Source organism: Acanthochromis polyacanthus, chromosome 11 (genome assembly GCF_021347895.1).
Source record: "Acanthochromis polyacanthus isolate Apoly-LR-REF ecotype Palm Island chromosome 11, KAUST_Apoly_ChrSc, whole genome shotgun sequence".
In the NCBI taxonomy this organism is placed as follows: domain Eukaryota; kingdom Metazoa; phylum Chordata; class Actinopteri; family Pomacentridae; genus Acanthochromis; species Acanthochromis polyacanthus.
Window position 1 is genome coordinate 35,430,367 of NC_067123.1, and position 17,944 is coordinate 35,448,310.

The 17,944-nt window shown below is 42.4% G+C and overlaps 1 protein-coding gene across 2 annotated transcripts in view; it reads right to left on the bottom strand.

Annotated features, from left to right (window-relative positions):
* The window catches only part of trps1 (trichorhinophalangeal syndrome I), a 133,304-nt gene that overhangs the window by 53,424 nt on the left and 61,936 nt on the right, over nt 1-17,944 (bottom strand). For both annotated transcript variants that reach the window (XM_051955806.1, XM_022215262.2), the window contains exons 5-9: nt 14,390-14,984; nt 14,000-14,214; nt 13,296-13,500; nt 12,968-13,205; nt 7,591-8,413 (exon numbers count right to left, since the gene is read on the bottom strand). In XM_051955806.1, the coding sequence (XP_051811766.1) occupies nt 7,591-8,413; nt 12,968-13,205; nt 13,296-13,500; nt 14,000-14,214; nt 14,390-14,984 (2,076 nt within the window). The remainder of the gene's footprint in view (nt 1-7,590; nt 8,414-12,967; nt 13,206-13,295; nt 13,501-13,999; nt 14,215-14,389; nt 14,985-17,944) is intronic.

The window sequence follows — 17,944 nt, forward strand, 5'->3', positions numbered from 1 at the left end:
GTGCCAGTAAAGGTTAGACAATCACAGGAAGGTCTATTTTTTTTTAATACCCCAGCGATTCCAGAAGCTGCCTCCACTTCACAGGAAAGTCTGCTACCCAGCAGCGGCCCTGGGGCAAGTAAGAATCCAATATCTTGCTCAAGGATACTTCAGCAGGGGGAGACATGTCAAGCAAATGGGACTGAGAATGAATGTTCTAGTTGAGGGCCATCTGACTAATCGCTTCACTATTCGGCTGCCAAAAAGTCACACTAAGAAAAACTGACAAATCCTGGGATTTTAAAGTCGATTTAGTGCACTTTTTCTGTGACTGATGACCGACTTTACACTTTGAGAAGTGGTGTGATGTGGTGAAAAAAAAGAAGCAGATTGAGAAGGAACATTTGTTTTTTCTAACCAGAGTCAGAATTAGTCAACCCATTCAAAGCCCACTTGAATAGAGGATCATACTGACATATAGTCAAGCAAATTTCTGATTCGCCAACGAATGCCAAGCTGTCACCTTCCTGCTGCACATGCTGTCAGCTGTAATGTGTGTGTGTGTGTTAGCATGACGTGTGGAAAACCCAAAAAACGGGTCGAAAATGCGGTAAAAGTGGAGTAATTTGTTTTTCAAGCCAAATGTAATATTCCTAGCAGACAATGAGACTGCTGTGGACTGTCACACAGCGTAAAGCCACACATGGGTCACACACACACTATCATCCGAGCAGATACACACCTAAATCACACACACGGACACGCACACGAGTTTATCCTCCAGTATTTCCACAGACAGACACACAAGCGCACACGGGTCAAAATTATAGCAAACAGGTTGTCTGATTATGTTTCTGTTACACTAAACACAGGCTGGATTTTATACACTCGGCACATTACCACACACAAACACACACAGACAGACGCACAGACACTTTCATTTTTTCTTTCTTTCCTTCTTTCCAGCATGGCTGTGTTTATTTGAGTCTGTGTCCTGATGGGAAATGTGACTGCTACACAAACAAACTGAACAGCCCAGAACAGACAACTCAGGCCTGAGTGTGTGTGTGTGCGCATAAGTGAGAGAGACTGGGTGAATATCAGTGTGGCTTCCTTTTTCCAACACACACACACACACACGTACAAACTGCAAGTAGAGAGAATAAAGGTGGCTCTTTTCCACACTTTTTTCCATAAGGGACACTATATAGGATGCTAAAAGTCTTCAGCAGAGGAAATGTGCCATCAAGTTCAGACTGCTCTCAGCTCTATACAGCTGTATTGATATTTAATGGCTGTCAGGCCAGTCGATGGTTAGCTGCAGCCAATACTGAGGCAGTTGGTGTCATGTGCAGTTAACTGGCACAGCAGTGGCTGCCTGTCACACTAGGGAAAACTTAACGTCAGCAAATACAGGAATTGGAAACAAAAAAGGCCCAAAGCATTCTCATGTATACCAGATACATCGCATGAACAAGCATTTTCTGCCTCTAAAATTTGTGCCTCTAAAATTTCTGTCGCTGATTGTCAGAGCTTGTTTAAGTACGTCAATCATATGTTGGGCGACAGAGATCAATGATGAACGTAGCTGCCAACAGATTAAATAGTTGAATAGTTGGTGACATGAAGACATAACTGCTTCCTGGAGTTCAGTCAGATCCTTACAATGTAGGACAAACAGGTTAAGGAACAGTTTCTACCCATGGTCCATCAGACTTCTTCAAAGCAATAACACACAGTATCACTTTTAATGATGCCGCTTACGTGCGATCTCCTGCCCATATTCATTCAATTTTATTGGTTTTTATTTGATCTCATTACATCCACACTGTACTGTATATTCTTGCCTCTTTTGCATATGTTATCATTCTTAATATCGTTTTGTTTATATATACATTCGATTTTCGTATTTATTGTTGTTAATTTAGCTTGTTTCGATGCACTATCCAGTGGCAGCTACTTATATATCCGTCGTGCCCCCATGTATGATGACAATAAAGCTATCCTATTCTATTCTAAGTGTGTCACTTTCCGATGTAAGTTGATGCTTGGTGTGATTATATGTAAGCATGGACCACCTTCTCACAGTCTGGGGACATATGTTTAAGTCCAGAACTTGCAGTGTCAGTGTGTTCCTTCGGTGCTAAGCATCGGGGTTTTAAAGTTGGATGGCTCATGAGTGACATTTAAGAATTGCAGTCCCACCAAGCCCTCAGGCAACAACAAGCAGCCAGCGAGCACCTCATCCTTGGTAAGTTATCACAGAAAACTACAAGATCACCCATCACCCGTCAGAAAAACCAAGCACTGTCCACTGTGGTGTCCTGGCCATTGGACCATGAAAACATCCATGAAGGTTTTACCAACCCTGTCTGTCTCAGTACGGGCCCGATCTGTGTGCCTGTCAGGCAGGGCTCCCCAGCCAGTCCCATTGGGTTAAACACATTTTCAACACAATATAATCTAGTTGGACATCAGGAATGGCAGTGTTCTCACAGCAGTTCATATAAATCACCAAAAAACAGCATCTTTACCGTCTTATATTTGAAATCCCTCAAACAAGCTCAAGCTTAAATTAAAAGTTGATTGAATAGTTGAGCAATTTATAATCTGCATAGCCAATTATTAGTTTCATTATCAAAATAGCTGCACCAGCAGTGTTTTATAGATGCTGATCACTGAGATCCATGTCATATATTCACAAAGACTTTTTCAGCGGTTTCCTTTCACAGCCTAACAATTTGCTTTATCATTTTATTTACTTGTCCGACAGAAGAAAGTAAAACATTACTCTATATTAAAGGCAATTTGAAGCTGTTGCTTTTAAAAGGAATTTGTAGTGAGACTGTAAAGCACAATAGCAAAAAAGGGCTATAAAATAGATTTCAGATAGCAGCAGATAAAATAAAGGAGCATAATTTTTCAGTTAAATCACTAAAGTCCCCTCCGCCCCTTTTTTGTCTTTCAAGAAGCATTAAGCACACAAACACACAATCTCTCTCTCCTCTCTCTCACACACACACACACACACACTCTGGCTTGAACATAAGCTCTATAATTTCCTGTAGCGGATATAAAATGATGTTAAATTATCAGCACAGAAAATAAGTTAAATTCATGCTTTAATTTCCTTACAAAACGCACGCACACACACACAGTCTCACACACAATAACGTGCACCCGGAATGCAAATGCAGACACATCGCACATAATTAAGTACACAAGCAGTGGAAAGTACACACAGTCCCACAGATACACATGTACACTGGCACGTATGAATTTACACAAGAGGAACGAAGGGAAATAGAACGCAAAGTAATGAGAACTTTATGGAAATACAGCTGTGTGTGTGTTGTCCCTCTGTGTGTGTATGTGTGTGTTGTGTGTGTGTGTCCTTTAAACATAATTAGCTCCGTCGGGCAGAAATGTAAACGAGAGAAACTTTAATGAAACTCTTCTCTGATCTGCTGAAAGCACACATTCCCGTTTATCTCCCTCAGTTCGTCTCTATTTTCTACGTCTGTCTCTCCACTCACATGGAATTGAATGTCACGCATGGGACTTTTAAAACCCCAGAGGTCCGTGTTTCGGTGCCGCATTATGACCACATAAGATGAACACAATTACATTGTGTTTGTAAGGTCAAATCCACAACTCCTTCCCCTCCCCGCCCGCGTCCATTTATCTCCTCGGCTGTCCTTGAGGTGGAATTCCCTTTGAAAAACACAATCTGGGATTTATTAGAAGATCTACATTTTGGGTAGATTCACATATGTTTGGTATATCTACATGCCTTCACATATGTTTGGCTCAGAGGCGGACCTTCCTCGGCCCTGCTTAACTCGAAAAACCACCATTACTCAAAGTCTGTCTCATTCCATTTATAAACTGAAACGTCAACCGAAGCTTTTACTTTAATTTCATCGCTAAACCTCTTACGCTTTCTATCCTTGTCTCATACAGTCAGTCAAACAGCCAGAAAACAAAATTTCAGACTGAGAAAATGTCTTCAATGTAATAAATCACTATGAAAACAAAGCCAATAGCGGGGCAATGTCTCAACGAGGCAACACTGTGCAGCAATTATAGATCAGGCCTTTCAAAAGAAAATATTCTCTCCCCTACGAAGCAAAAAGCTTCACATTCCAGAATACTAAGAACTCAGACTGTCTGTGTGTGTGTGTGTGTGTGTGTCGGCCTGATGGCTTTTGAGTGTGTGTGAGGTGTGTATCGATCCGTGTGTATCAGGTGAGTTGTCCTTTGAGGGAAAGAAGGGAAATGAAAGAAAAAGAAAAGGGGAGAGACAGATCGATGCAGTGGAGAATGGAAAGAGGATGAGGGAAACTCGAACACACACAAGTGCAGAACCACACACACAAACACACACAAACTGGAAGATAAAATACAACTTTGGCCATTTGTTTCTGCTTTTGCCTCCTTTCAATCCTCCATTTCTTTCGTCAATCCTGCCCTCACAGAGTTGGACAGATTCACCAAATCAGACTCTGCCCTGTTGCGTCAAACTGCATTTAAACTGAACTAAACGTTTGTGCGTGTACGTGTCATAATTTATACGTGTGTGTATTGTGTGCGTCCTGAGCTATTTCAGATGATCCTTTGCATTAGCGCCCCGCCTAAACCCTGCCCAGTGATGAGTCAACTCCAGCGTGTGTGTGTGTGTGTGTGTGTGTGTGTGGTATATTTGTGTTTGTGTGACAGTGCATGCCATGGAAACTGAGAACAAATATTGCGTTGTGAGAGCAGGGAGAAAGATAGCCACAGAGGCCGTATCTTATGAAGGCATTTGAATAACAAGCGATGTTCGGCTTCTCCTCTAATAAATTGTTTGTCTCTTCTCATCCGCTCTTCCTCTTTTATCTTTTCACTTTCACAGATTCACTTTTCTTTACCTCTTACTGCATGTATAAACTCCTTAAGGTTGATCAGATGGAACGTCTGGATCTAGATTATACTACATTAAGTGTGACATATGCTTTTACAAATGCAGCTGCAGTATATAGTTCACAGTGAGACTAGAAGACTCACTTTGGACTCTTTTTTTTGTGTAATACAAAGTCCTGTACCTCGATGAAAGCAGCACTCGATTTAGACGGTCGCCAGGTCGTCGAGAGCGCCGGGAATCATGGCAGGTTGATGACATCATACAAAGTGACTGCCTCCATGAAGAAAACATGATAGGCGGTTCAGCTCGATTTCGACGGTCGCCAGGTCGCCATTTGCGACTAAAAACGTCGCAAATGGCGACTTGGCGACCATCGAAATCGAGCGCTGTGAAAGCAGCACAAATATGGCTAGAAGTAGAGAAAATTGAAAAATCTGTTTTCTGCAGTATAATAAGGTTACGATTTCATAAATAACTAGAAGAGCACTCAGAGAGCGCAGTACTCCACCAAGGCTGCTCAGTCGTATCATTTCCGACGGATGAAATCTTGTAAAAATGCGTAGATCCAGACTGTAAGCCACATCACTGCCAACATCTAATCATTTGGTCCTTGTGTAATTTCTGACCTTCCCTGAAAATTTCATCCAAATCTTTTAAGCTGTTTGTGAGTAATGTTGCTAACATACAAACAGACAAACCAACACCGTCACATAACTCCACCAAGGAGGTAATGAAAAGAAAAAAACAAAACGCAAAAGTCAAATTATTTTAATGGCTCGTTTTGCAAAAATGTAAAAAAAAAAAAAAAAAAAAAAAATGGAATCCAGATGGAAAACATTTGCCCTAGTGCACACAGGTACACTGCCTACAGTTCAATCTTATGACTGTTGTACAGCCGAGTCACTAATGGCTTCTCGATGGAGCCAAAGATTCCTTTTTTAACAAGTTACTGCAGTCTATTTTCAGATCATTTTGATCGAATATCCTGATTTACAACTTAAATGTAGTTTTTTTTCCAATTATTCTTCTTCTTTCTACAGTTTCTTGAAATGTAAAATGGCAGAATATTGGTGATTTCTTAATAAACTAACATGCTTCTAAAACCTGCCAGTGGGTTGTTGTTGAGTTCAAAGGTTAAAGCCATGCAGATTTGGGAAAACGTACATAAAACAATGCAAAACGGATTTCCATTTGATCAAATGATGACGGTATAAAAAATGTATGGGTCTATAACTTCAGAAAACAGCCAGAAAAACTAATACGATATGTACATTTCACCCTGTCTGATTTTGTTTTCAAACTCTGACGAAACATGACATGAGCGGTTGTTACACTAGATTGGCTTAAAGACTAAAAGCGAAGGGAAACTGTATCCAAAGTGGAAAAACACGAACCACCTCTAAATCTTTATTGAACACAGGTACATCATTCCCTGAATCTGTATGGAAAGCAAAAACAAACTTAATGATTTTGGGAAGTTTTTATGTTTTTTGCCTTGAGGGAAAACTTAAGGGTTAACTTCTTTTTCTTGCACACTTATCTTCATTGACTCACCCTATCTTTCCCTCTTTATCTCAATGTTCCTCTCTGTCTCTCTCACGCATGCCGTCTCTCCCTCTCTCTTTCAGTCTCCCACTCTCTCACAGAGACAAACTGCCCCACCCATGATAATGAGTAAACCTCTTGCTGCCCCACCCTGCCCAGTCTCTGACTGCCAAGTTACTGCCAACACCTCACACACACACACACACACACACAGATTTTCACAAACACACACACACACAAATGCACACACATGCAATCGGCCAAACCACAACTTGTACAAAGAAGCCATAGACTCAACTCACACACTGATTTTCACAAGCGTGCACACACACCAGGAACACCACTCTCACATTCAATACCACCCCTTACATGTCAATGCCCTGACACTACACACACAGACACACACAGACACACACAGACACACACAGACACACACACACACACACACACACACACTTAAATCTATTCTGATCTAATGTGATCATAGCCAATGAGCTCTGCGGCACTGGCAAACCACAATCCGTTCCTGCCAGTCCATGACATCACTGTCAAGTGAAAAGCATTGTGGTCCACAAAGTAGGGTGAGGGAAGTGACTGACAGGTGGTAACCATGGGAACTGTCAATTTGCCTCCCCATTGCCATGGCAACTAGCAAGTTTTCTCAGTGTTGTGAGTTAAAATTTAATTTTAAGAAGAAAAAAAAAGATGAATGCAGCTTATGGGAAAGGAAATTATGTCATGGAATCCCACGCATAGGAACGAAAGCTTACACAAATATGAACACATGCAAGCATGTGGGGACACTCGTACGCACTTTGTTCGCCAGCATAAATCTGCATAAGCCCCTTAAAACGTGATGGAAGAAGAACAGATTTCATTGTAGCGGCTCGGCGCATGAGATCCGAGCCTCAAATCTGATTCAAAGGAAAGATGAATTTGAAGATGAAAGCGTATTAATGGAAGCACTCTGACAACTAATACTCTCAGCAGGTAGCATGTGGCTATAGAGATGAGCTACAAAGGCCTTCATTCAGACAGTCAGAGCTAACAGCTGAAGTCGGGGTGTAAATGAGACAAAGAAGAAAGATTAAGCTACATGAGAGAATGACATGAATATGAAATGAAGGGAGGAAGGGGTGTATGCACAGGTTGGTGCCTCTTACCCTAAGCAGGGATTGGGACTCCTCCTTCGTGGCTCCTCCTTTCCCTTCCTGTCCTCCTCCACCTCCACTCCCTCCTCCTCCACCTCCACTCCCTCCTCCTCCACCCGTGTACTGCTGGGGAGGCATCGGGCTCTGCTTCTCCCCCCCACCTCCAGCTGCGGCGTTCCCTCCTGGTCTCCCTCCCACGTACATCTTGGCATCTCCCAAAAACGACTTGGTATCTCCCAAAAATGACTTGGTGTCTCCCAGGTAAACCATGCTAGGTGAAGCCACGCCCCTTTTCTGCTGTGAGGCCTCGTGATTGGCTGAAACAAAAGACAACGAGAGGGGGGAAGGGAAAAGAGAGGGACTCCCACTTCCTGCTCCTCTTTCCACTCCTCTCTCGGGTCCCATTCGCTCCTTGGGCACCCAGAGCAAACCGTGGGCCTGCTCACCTCCTCTTTCTCCCAGTCCTCTTGTCTCACCGAGCACCCAACCCTTCTCACGCTCTCTTTCTTTCTCCTCGCCTCCCTCGCTTTTGACCACCCCGCCTGCCTCTTCTCTGCCGCCTTCTGCCAACCGTCCCTCAGGCGGCGCGAGGGAGTAGAGGAGGCGGATGTCCCCCTTGCTCTCCTCTTTAATGGCCAAGGTGGAGGGAGCCGAGCAGCCATTGGCCGAGAGCGTCAGCGAAGGTGTCAGCGAGGTGGGCAAGGAGGTCGTCGTGAAGGAGCCTAACGAGGGAGAGGAGTCGTGACAGTGGGCGGAGTTAAAATGGTCGAGGAGGGCTGACGAGTCGGGAGCGGTAAAGTCGCAGCGTCGACATCGGCAACACGCATGGACACGCCTGCAGAGAAGAAAAAAAAAACTGTTTATGAATGAACCACAAAAATAAAACATAGTATTAAAATTTATTACTAAAAAAAGTGTGCAAATGAACTTAATCGTAGCGTGAAACATAAGCATAAATCATGGAATCTTGGGTTGCTTGAATCCTGGCTGGAGAGTAATGCTGCAAATCACGTTAGAGACCCGATTTCTTGAAAAATGGGTCTTGTCATTAATGGCTATTTTTCGCTGATGTCACAACAACAACGCTAATGAGCCTGAATGTAAGACTCCAGTTTCCTTTAAAGACTGGACACAGTTCATTTATATGTCTGTTGACTGAAAATGTAAAAAGCATTCATTCCCATGGCTTGATATGTATTAAAAAAGTTTTTCATTGCTAACAGTCTAAAAAAAAAAATCCACCCCCTGAACTGGCAGAATGTAAAGTGCATTAAACTCCCTGATTCCCTCCAACCACTCAGGTAGAGTTTCACAGCGCCAGTGGCCAAAAAGTGACTCAGTGTTCCACTAAATCACAATGAATTACTTAAAAATGGTGAGGAACATAAATGAATCTGAATGACAAGTACTGAATCACTCATCAACAAACCACCTTCATTTCCTGTTGGCGAGGTCCCGAATAACCGGCTATATATCCACTACACAACATCAGGGAATTTTTTTTTCCTGGCTCGGATAACAGTTTTGGTTCTTCTTGTGCGGGCCAAGCAAAATCAATCAACCATCCATAACAAGAAGTTGGACTGTTGTTTACAGTGGCCCACGGTGGGCCCGATATCTGCAGCGCATTTACATTAACATTAAGTATATAGGAAAAGCATCAAACAGCAGCTGTCAGACGCAGACATCGATGAATCTAAGAATGAGTGTTTCAAAGAATAATCAAAGTGTATATTTATTCTGCACTGGGATTATTTAATTATTTGGCTGATGTGTTTATTGATCACGCTGGGAAGCCGATTCTAAAAAGCTTTCAAATGTTTTTCATGTACAGTATGTTGCCATGCTAATATCTGTGAAACTTTAAATGACAACTTGTTTTCCTCAAATGTCATTCGCCGGCTGCTATGTTCACTTGGGACTTTTTCCTCACCAGTGACTTTTTCTTTCCGCCACACTGCAGCGGGAGCAGAATATGAACACGCAAAAAATATATATAATTGAAAACCGCGAGAAGAAAAAAGGTATCAAAGTGTCGTTTTTCTCTTCTTGCAGCTCTCATCCTCTGGTTAGCGCTTTCAGCCCTCCCAAAACAATTCACCATGCGGGAAAAACAAAAACAAAACATTAAGGCATACATATAAAAACGACGAGAAACAACGCCCACACAAACATTAAGAATACATCCAGAAATATAAGCTCGAAGACTATAGCTTCCTTTTTTGTCAGTGGTATGTCTGATGTCTGATTGACAGCGTCTGAAATGCTAATTTAATGCAGATATGTGCAATTTTTCTGTCTTTTGATTCCTGATCGGTGGCTCTTGTTTTCTTTTTCTCTTTCTGTGAACAGCTGAAGAAAATAAAAGACCTGGTCAATCGCTTATTCAGTGAACAGCGGCGCCGGCAGATCAGAAAGGTCTGAATATTAGTAGGAACTTGTGAAAATGTGCGAGTGCAAAAGTCTAACTCGTCCCTAGTGCACCTAAACGCCTCCAGATGCTGAACAAAGACACAGTGGCCTTTGTTTGTCGTCACACTACACATGGACTGATGCACTTATCGCCTCATTCACTCACTTACTCTGTCACAGCTTCTCTGTCTCACACACACTAATGACAAATGCAGTTTAAATCATTCATTCTGCACATGCACTGATCCAATCCACCTTTAGCCTGAACGCTGCCAACAGCTGCATCTATCACACCGAGTTAGACTTTTGCCATGGAGGACTAAAAAAGGACATTACATGCAGTTTTGAAGCATCTAATAATGTAATTTTCAAGACAAATCAAACCTTTAAAGAGGCTATTTTGTGTGTTATTTGCTATGTTTTTCCCATTAAGATAAATGACTTCTTTGAGAATAGCAACCAGGCAACAATACATGGTGGTAATTGGGAAGCTCATTATGTAATTTTAGCCTTGGTGATGTTTTTATAAAAAGCAACACAGAGGAAGCATTCTAAAATATCTGGTAAGAAAATAAACCAATCAACTAGAGAAGAAAGATTCAGGTAAGGCCTTCTACATCCCTGCTAATATTTCACATAGCAGCATGTGAAGTCAAGAAATGAGTGCCTGCTGGTATAAAGATCTAAATTTACAGTAACAGACGACACCGAAGCACAGATTGACCTTGTTAAGTGCAGCTTTACATTTGGTTTGCTTCCCATATGTAGATGAGAGCCCTTTAATCTATGACTAGGAGCTGTGAAAGTCAATGTAAATGCATTTGATATGTGAGCAGAGCAGCTGTACATCTCACACATTTGCACTACCTCATGATGAGCATATTGTTCGGGCCACAACAAAATCTGTCACATAGCAAATCCGTGTTTAGGGTCACAACTTCCTCTGAAGTGTGTAAATATTTGCAATTAATGAGTCTACAGACACAAACAGTCAAACTCAGAGATCACATAGCAGAATTTCTTATATATGGCCCCCAAATCAGGAGCATTTTAATTGTTTTACCATCCATTCTTAGTGACCAAAATGTACCTTCAAGACATACAGAGGTGAAACTGTTGAGGTGTAAAAGTTACTTTTACAAATTGATTAGTTTCTTTCAGCTGGTAACTTTCCCCCCTCCATTATACTGTGTCCCTTGGTTTCTTAGCACCCCATAATTAAATCCTGAATTTTGTTTTCTCAAACTTGGCCTTGGAATCCTTTTAGGGGTGTTTGATTTTAGTGGTAGTGTGAAACTTTCTGGCTTTATTTCACTTTTATTTGATTTGGGCTCCAAGATTCAGAGCTTAGATTTTGTTAGGGGACGTGAGTGGACTGTTAAATCCCCCTCCGAACTCTGCTTTGTCACTCTCTCTCCACTTTCACTCCGTTTTCCCTTTCACTCTCCTTCTGTCTTACATGCTTCCTTTTCTTACTTTTTCTTTCATTCCTTTATCTTTTCTTCTCTCTTTCTCCCTCTCCTACTCTCACCACAAACTGAACAGAGCTTTTAAATCTTTGACTAATTTGCAGCAGGAATCTTACTTCGATGGTAAACAGCTTAATTTCCTATATGTGTGTGAGACAAAAACATCTGTTTGTATATGCCAGCTTAGTCGTGGGCGGATATCAAGAAACATTTCAGCTAGTCAAGAATATTTCTCACAGCCATCTCCAGTTCCCAGTATCTCTCTCTCCATCTACATCTTCTTTAGCCCCAACTTTTCCACACCACTCCTCTCTCTCTTTCCCATTCTAACTCATGCTCGCTTTCTCTATCATTTGCTGGCTCTGTCACTGAAACCTCACTGAATGTGTGTGTAGACAACAAATTGCCTGTGGAGTCTAGTCTGGCCTCTTCAGGCTTTTAGAGGTCTGTGAAAGACAGCTAATGACGTGTTTTGCAGACACACACACACACACACACATGCTGCACACAGACATTTGTTTGTGCAGGGAAAATCCCAATTTTATCTTGAAGAGTCATTTGACAACAAATAAGTGAGAATATCTGAGTATTCTCCACATTAACAGCCTGGTCTTCTTCCCCTCCCCCCTTTTTTTAGGTTTGTCAACGACACCAGATTATCACAGATTCACGAGCTTGACTTCATTTCAAGATCAGATTAAGCTCTTGGTAAATCGCAGATAAGCACACCTGGTGTTGCTCTTGCAGTGCAAAACAAATTGAAAAAGCACATTCTCATCTCCTCAGTGGAGCTTATGGCAGAGCTGGAGTTTTCTGACACAACTTTGCCTACTTCCATGGTGCATTTAAAGAGGAAATAGTCTTAAAATGTCTGACCTCCAGCAACACTCGTACTATAAAGAGCAACTTAAATGTGAAACCAACGCATTTTAGCTCGTGGCCCTCGAGAAAATAGAAGCCAAGAAGTAGTTCATGAGTCGAAACGTGTCGGCTTCACAGAATCTTCTCTTTCCAAGTGTCACTCTTTCGGCAAAACTCATCTTCAAATTTGTAACTCGGTCGACAAATGTGTGATCAGGTCTGTGTAGCTCCCAGGTGTGAGTGTCTAAATGGGTGTAGGGTTTTATAAATGAGCCACTGCTTTAAATGAGTGTGCTTAGTCAACATTTCCTGGATAATTAACTGTAAGAAAGAAGAAAAAAGAAGACAGAATTACGGGGGTTTGAATTAAAGCACAGGCAATACTTAATCATCTTCCTGGCTTGCGACTGGAATTTTTTAGACACTCATAGAAATTTAGTCACAGACTCTTAACTGGAATATTGACTCCCTGAATGGAACTCATTCATGCAATTACTTGGGTTGACTATAAATGCATGGCAGAAAAATTACCAGATTTAGGAAAGACACTAAAGTGAATGAGCAACTCTGCTTTCTGTCAAAAACAATTCAATATAAAAAAACAAATGAAAACACTTTAAATTAACTATCCAATTTCTGTCTCTCACCTGTAGTGTCTAAAAATCTCTTCTTCCACTTCTGTGATGAAGTGGCACTTTGTACACGAGTACTCCCTCTCTCCTCCTCCTCGCCCTCCTTCCTTGTCTCCCCCAGCTTCCTCCTCGGCTTTAACATGTGGGGGAGCCCCCTTTAGGTTGATCAGGGTGTGGCAGCTTTCATAGTGTTGCAGCAACACGTCGATGTCGGTGGTGGCGAACGCACACTGGTCGCACAAGTGGGTGACGCCTGGGGAGACGAGGTAGGAGGACAAATCAAGAGCAGGAAAAGACAGGAATGTTCACATTTTACTGCGCAGCGACCTCCGGCTTTAAATACCTTGCGTGACGACAGGATGGGCAGGGTTAGAGGGGTGAAAGGTGGAGGCAGAAATCACACCGGGGTCACCTCTGGGGTTAGGAGGGGTCACACTGGGTGAGGTGGCGGGTTTGGAAGTGACGGTGTCCTGCTGTTTGGTGGATTGAGGGAACTTTGCAGAGCATTTGGAGCAGGTGGCTTTCCGACAAGCAAACGGGTGAGAGACCTATCGAGACAAATGCAGCAGTTTAGTCCAACGGCGGTTTGGATCTTTGCATGCTTTCATTATTACTGGAAATAATGTGCACGTGTGATGAATGTTCCTCATATTTCCTGCTCTTGTGATGTGGGTTTTTCTACACAGGTGATATCAAAGAGGAGGAAATCAGCGGTACTAGTATGAATGTGCATTATTAACCGAATGATGCCACCCTCGATTTTGGATGTCAACCATCCCTTTTGCATTTTTAACAGCTTTTTAACGACGCTGTTTGGCAGCTGGCACAAAGGAGGGTGGGGAGAGTGCGTGGGTAGATCGGGGGAAGCAAGGGAATTTTAACTAGGCACGAAATTGGAACAATTAACTTTACACTTGTTCATATATTACATTTTTATTTTCCCACTTGCTTGCAAAACAGCTCTTTTTTTTCTCCCTCTTCCTCTGACGGCCAAGCAAACACCAAAACAACAAGCAAATAAACAGCTCAATATTTTATTAATCTCACCTCTCCAAGGTGTTTATGTGGCTGACAGAGCCCCTGTGGACAGTACATGCAGTGCTGGATGCAGCAGCGGTGGATGGAGTGGTTGTGCTGGTAGTGCAGCAGTAACGGCGCTACCACGATCACGTCTGCGCTGTGGGCCATCGAGTACCGGAAATCACACAACTGACAGTTATAACTGGTCACGACTGCTTCTGAATCACTGCTGTTTGGGTCTCCTGGGAGCAGAAATGAGAGAAATTCAAATACCATCATGATGTGCAAGGCCGAAAAGTGATGCAAGTAGTGTCGTAGTATTATAAAAAAGAGAGGGGTCAAGCAGTATCGCAGTACAAGTAACACTAAAAAGCAACTTATTACCACATTTCGCCATGCTTGATCCTTCTTTATTACCTTGGCTGGTGCTGGATGGAGTGGATGATTGATCTTTACGGCTTTTGGATGCCATGTGGTCTCGCTCTCCTCCGTCTCTTCTTCCTCTTTCTCTCTCTCCTCCAGGATTGGAGTTGTTGGGGCTCAAAGTACCGCTCATTCTGTGTCTTTGTTCATAGTGCTCCAAGAGCTTCGCCGATCCTCCCGACCACTCGCAACTCCAGCTGCAGAATTTACACCAATAATACGCCTGCACGGCCCCTCGACCGGCTTCCCCCGTCCAGCCCGACGAATCTGCGCCCGCCCTGACCGGGATGAAGTACCCGACCAAAGAGTCGTCTTCCGCTCGAACCGCCACTCGCTCCGCCCCGTCGAAGACCTGACTCCTCCCTTTGAGCTGGTTTTCGTGTGTTGTCAGGTTGTTGGTGGCCAGCAGGGGCGTGGTCGGGGGAGTTTTGACTTTATTTGGATGCGAGGACAAGAAATGTTGCTCGAGTTCCAAGGAATTGCTGCCCATGTATGTGAAGTTGCAGAATTTGCAGCGAAAGTACTTAGTGTTGCCCTGGCAATCAGAGGTCTTCCGGCCAATCCCGATTAGCGTGCCACCCAACGTCACCTGTTGACGGGCACAGAAGAAAAACAGTTGGATTTAAAATATAATTCAAGCATATAACTGAAACAGGGTTTGAAGAATGGATGGGATGGCACCTACTTTGCTAGTTAGAACTTAATGCTACCAAAAGTAGAGTTAAATTCCAACAGCTGTGGTTATTTTGGGTCTATTTAAATGCATAGGGAGAAAATGTTGTATTTTTAGCAGATGGTGAGGTATTCTTTTGCATGTTTAACTGACACATATCACTGCTGGCATATCAAATTAAGTGTAAAGTCTTTTAGAATGATTGTTACTAGAAGCTCCGCCTAACTAGATTTGTGCTGTATATACTTGGATGCATTGTGCAGCCTATATCTTGTCCTCTGAGGCCAAAAATCATACGTAAAAGAAATTCGACATAAGTTTGACATTTTTTTAATCCTTGACAGTGGATGTGTGGAGAACGTATAACACAAGCCTTCAATCAGACGTGCTGGAAAATTACGCCTCGGCTACTCAAACCCACAATGAACATGATTCATCCATACATGCATACAATTAAAAGGCTGCTCTAGCTCTAACTAACCGACCAATAACACATCTACTAGGCTCGGCTGCAGCATTCGAGGCCAAGATTTTGCATTACAGAGCGAGCAACCTGACACTCGTCTGGTTTTTATTATGTTAGCCCCCAGACTGCAGGTGATTACAGTGTACTGCTGGTTATACTGGGAAGCCTCACAGTGACATTAGACTTACTACTGTACAATATGGATTTGTCTCTTTACAGATCTGTGGTTTGATGCTGACTGCAGGCCGTCTGGTAGTACAGGGTTGGCAAGAGCAAAATGGAACAGATAGGCTGCATTTAAAGTGAGCAAAATGTGTATTGCTCCATAATAATTCAAAAAGGAGCACATTTAGATACAATACAAATGCGTAATGCTGCTGCTAACATTTGATTTCAGTCATAATTTTCACCTGGACTTTGCTGTGATTTGAAGTGGGGATGATTTCTCGCTCAGGTAAATCACGTATAAATCCATTCACTCATTCTTGATATTCAGGTCATCGTGTTCTTTCACGTCAGATTAGATTAAAATAACACAAGAGAGCTTGCTTTGGTTCCTCCCTTTTTTTTGCTACTGGACAAAGTACATTAGGATCCAAATTCAGTTTTTGGAGATGGAAGATGTCGACATTTTTTAAATGTTTTTTTAAGGATGAATGAAAGAGACTTTTCATCCATTAGCAGAGCAAAAAATATGACAAAACACATTAAAAATACCTACTGAAGTAACAGAGTGACATTCTAGGGCAAAACAGTTACACAAATGTGAAAGAAAAATAATAATTACAGAAAAAAAACTAAGTGTGAGATGGTACGCTTCATCTCATTTAAAGAGAATAAATCCAGAGGGCTAAATGGGAGTCATTAATGTGTGTGATCTCACAGCAGCAATCCGACAATCATCACATCCTGCAGACCCTGCCCACGTAATTAGCCAAGAGCCTAACGTCAAGTCATCAAGCCGAATGGACAAAAAGACAAAAAGGAGAATTTGAAAGGCGGAGAAAGAGCGAATAGAGGCAAAGAGCAAACAGGACAAATTGAGGGAAAAGTGTGTGAGTCGAGGAACAGAGGAGGGAGGAAGAAGAAAGAGGTGATAGATGGATGGAAAAGCAAATTAAGAAGCTAGAGGGGGAGAAAAAAATGGATTGGCTCGAATCAAAAAGAGTGAGCAGAGAAAGAAGGCAGAGGGGAAGGTGAAGGAGAGACAAAGACGTATGATAAGAGAGACAAATGGAGAACAGAGAGAGAAAAAGAAAGTTAAATATGTCTGACAGCTGTTTCATTACACCGCCTAACAGCCGATTATAACCACCGCTTCTCTATCTGTCTCTTTCACTACCTTCTCGTCTTTCTTCCTACATCTCCATCTCTCTCTCGCTTATTCCTTCTTCCCCTCTCCTCCCCGAGTTTCCCCCCCTCTGCCAGAATCTGATTGGTTGACGGGGCATCTCGTCTCAGCAAATGACAACATGGAATTTTCCAAACGTGGGCGGGAGAGAGAAAAGTGAGCGAGGGATGGAGAGAATAGAGACCCCTTTCATTCACGTTTTTTTTCTCTTATACTTTCACTTTTTCTTCATAATGACGACTTAAGCCCACTGGATTTTCTATTTCTGACTCGCCGTGTGTGTGTGTGTGTGTGTGTGTGTGTGTGTGTGTGTGTGTGTGTGTGTGTGTGTGTGTGTGTGTGTGTGTGTACGCGATTTTCTGTGTCCATTACGTGACTTACGGCCATTACAGGCTGCTGGTTTAGATGAAACGAAACTCCTCCACTATTCCTTTCTCTCTCTCGAACACTCAAACACACACGTTTCTTAAATCATCTTATTTAAACTTTTCATACAAAACCAGACTGTTACTGTTCATGCATGCAAGTCCCAATCCCTGACCCGGCTGTCAACAAAACTGGCGCAGAAAAAGACAATTAGGTAAATTACTGCTCAGAATTTAAGAGCTTATTTCTTAAAACGTACTCCAGACATAACATGGGAATATTTCTAACAAGAACTGAATCTAAAGGCATTTAGTTAACACTTTTTATTAGACCTTATTTGGACCTTTGACTTGATGCTGCACAGAAAATCACAATCACAGAAAAATAAAGATCCGTTGATTGGCATCTGGCTGTTGAAAAAAGGACGTGTCACTCTCAAACCATAAAAAATCCTGCGTAATACAGTATAAATAGCTTGATAATTAGCCTGAAAACTACAGACATAGCACTGTCATAAAACCTGACAACTTTGATGAGGTCATTTTCCTGCTAACTAAGAGCAAGTTCGTGGCATTTCCTTGTTTTCGACTGAAATAATGACCAGTCTGATTCAGTCTGACGGTTACACGATGAAGGTCTGGCAGACAGACGCTTTGAGTTATCACTAATTCAGCAACTTAAAATTCATGGGAA